Below are 2,058 nucleotides of genomic sequence, written 5' to 3'. Positions count from 1 at the left end.
AGGCTTGTCTGGCTCCAAATTCCATGCTACCGACATCTCTATCCTGATTCTGGGAGATCTTAAAAGGCAAGAGACATGTTCTTTTGAAATGTGTCTGGTCGCTTGCTAGCACCTACCTACACGGTTTCGGGAGGTGGTCTGAATAATTTTAGCTGTTTCGGATGAAAAGGCCATCTCCATGGCAACGAGGAGAAATGAGAGTGAAAAAGGACTATGGCAGGGATTGTAACCGAATCGTCCTAAAAATAGCAATCTGGGTGGAAGATAGTGTAAATAAAGATCAACGAAATGACCAAAATCATCAAGGAATGCACTTTGTTAAAGTCGTTTAAATCAAGTATTTGCTTTTTAAATTTTGGCCTTTGTTTTTGAAATGCCGATACAGACAGAAGAAAGATCACATTACAGAGATACCTAAGTATCTGTGAATATTTCCAACTCCGTATTGGCAATCTCCGTTCTGTAAATAGCTTCAGGCAGGTAGCAAAGTGATTATAAATCATTGAAATCGCCCATAACCCTGCATTCACCGACTTCCTGAATTTTTGTGTTTCAGGAACGAGGAGCTGAGACACCAATCATGAAGGGGGTAAACGCGAGCGCCCCCTGGGAGTTCACCCTCTTAGGTTTCTCAGATCGACCGCGGCTGGAGCTCCCACTCTTTGTGGTCTTCTTCATTTCTTACGTGGCCACCATCTTTGGGAATCTGACCATTATTCTAGTGTCACGCCTGGACCCCAAACTCCACACCCCCATGTACTTTTTTCTTACCAATCTGTCACTCCTGGACCTTTGCTACACCACAAGCACAGTTCCACAAATGCTGGTCAATTTATGCAGCACCAGGAAGGTAATTAGTTATGGCGGCTGTGTGGCCCAACTTTTCATGTTTCTAGCTTTGGGGGCCACTGAATGTGTTCTCCTGGCCGTCATGTCCTTTGATAGGTTTGTCGCTATTTGTCGGCCTCTCCATTACTCAGTCGTCATGCACCAGAGGCTGTGCCTCCAGCTGGCGGCCGCGTCCTGGATTACGGGTTTCAGCAACTCAGTGTGGTTGTCCGCCTTGACCCTTCAGCTGCCTCTCTGTGGCCGTAAAGAAGTGGATCACTTCCTCTGTGAAGTCCCTGCTCTGCTCAAGTTGTCCTGTGTAGACACGACGGCAAACGAGGCTGAACTATTCTTTGTGAGCGTGCTGTTCCATCTAATACCCCTGACCCTCATCCTCGTATCGTATGCTTTTATTGCCCGAGCAGTGTTGAGAATCCAGTCTGCGGAAGGTAGACGAAAGGCATTTGGGACATGTGGCTCCCATCTAATTGTGGTGTCACTCTTCTATGGCACTGCTATCTCCGTGTACCTGCAACCACCATCCCCCAACTCCAAGGACCGGGGCAAGATGGTGTCCCTCTTCTATGGGATCATTGCACCCATGTTGAACCCCCTTATATACACACTTAAGAATAAAGAGGTAAAGGAGGCCTTTAAAAGGTTAGTTGCAAGAGCCGCCTTAATCAAGAAATGAATGGGGCGCCTGCGTGGCTCAGTCAATTGAGCGTCCGACTTTGGCTCAGGTCATGATCTCGCAGTCTGTGAGTTCGAGCCCCGTGTCGGGCTCTGTGCTGATGGCTCAGAGCCTGGAGCCTGCTTCCGATTCTGTGTCCCCATCTCTCTCTCCCCCTCCCCCACCCATGCTCTGTCTCTCTCTGTCTCAGAAATAAACATTAAGAAAAATTAAAAAAAAAAAAGAAATGAAGGATATGCAAATGATAAGCTTTTAAGCACTTAATGTTTACTTGGCTTACTAGCTTCTCAGGCTGCCCTCTTTTCATCATTCCTACAGAGAATGTTCTGTTGACCAAACACACTCATTGAATCAGTACCCAAAGCTAGTCTTCCAGTTGACCAGAAACTGTGTAACTTCAACATCTTCAAGCTTTACCCCAATGTTTGTGTAATTTCGTGAACTTAGACCTTTCTGAGAAAGCGATAAAAGCCGGAAATCCTTGCTGTGGTAATATCACAAGTACACACACAAGTATTTTTGCACATCGTTAAAGG

At 46.2% G+C, this 2,058-nt stretch overlaps 1 protein-coding gene across 2 annotated transcripts; it reads left to right on the top strand.

Annotated features, from left to right (window-relative positions):
• Positions 1–580: 580 nt before the first annotated feature.
• Positions 581–1,778, top strand: LOC122489104 (olfactory receptor 2B6). 2 transcript variants are annotated; one of them, XM_043590619.1, is made up of 2 exons: positions 581–1,509; positions 1,739–1,778. In XM_043590619.1, exons 1-2 carry the CDS (start codon positions 581–583, stop codon positions 1,776–1,778), a joined length of 969 nt encoding a protein of 322 aa, XP_043446554.1. The 2 variants fall into 2 exon arrangements, with proteins under 2 accessions (XP_043446554.1, XP_043446555.1); XM_043590620.1 differs by lacking the exon at positions 1,739–1,778 and having other exon boundaries at positions 581–1,522.
• The last annotated feature ends 280 nt before the right edge of the window (positions 1,779–2,058 follow it).

Source organism: Prionailurus bengalensis, chromosome B2 (genome assembly GCF_016509475.1).
Source record: "Prionailurus bengalensis isolate Pbe53 chromosome B2, Fcat_Pben_1.1_paternal_pri, whole genome shotgun sequence".
Classification (NCBI taxonomy): Eukaryota; Metazoa; Chordata; class Mammalia; order Carnivora; family Felidae; genus Prionailurus; species Prionailurus bengalensis.
Note: the sequence above shows the minus strand (reverse complement) of the source record. Positions and strands in the feature narration are given on the sequence as shown.

Coding starts and splice junctions, on each gene's coding strand:
- LOC122489104 (XM_043590619.1), top strand. CDS start 581: ATGAAGGGGGTAAACGCGAGCGCCCCCTGGGAGTTCACCCTCTTAGGT. Junction 1,510..1,738: donor TTAGTTGCAAGAGCCGCCTT/AATCAAGAAATG, acceptor AAAAATTAAAAA/AAAAAAAGAAATGAAGGATA.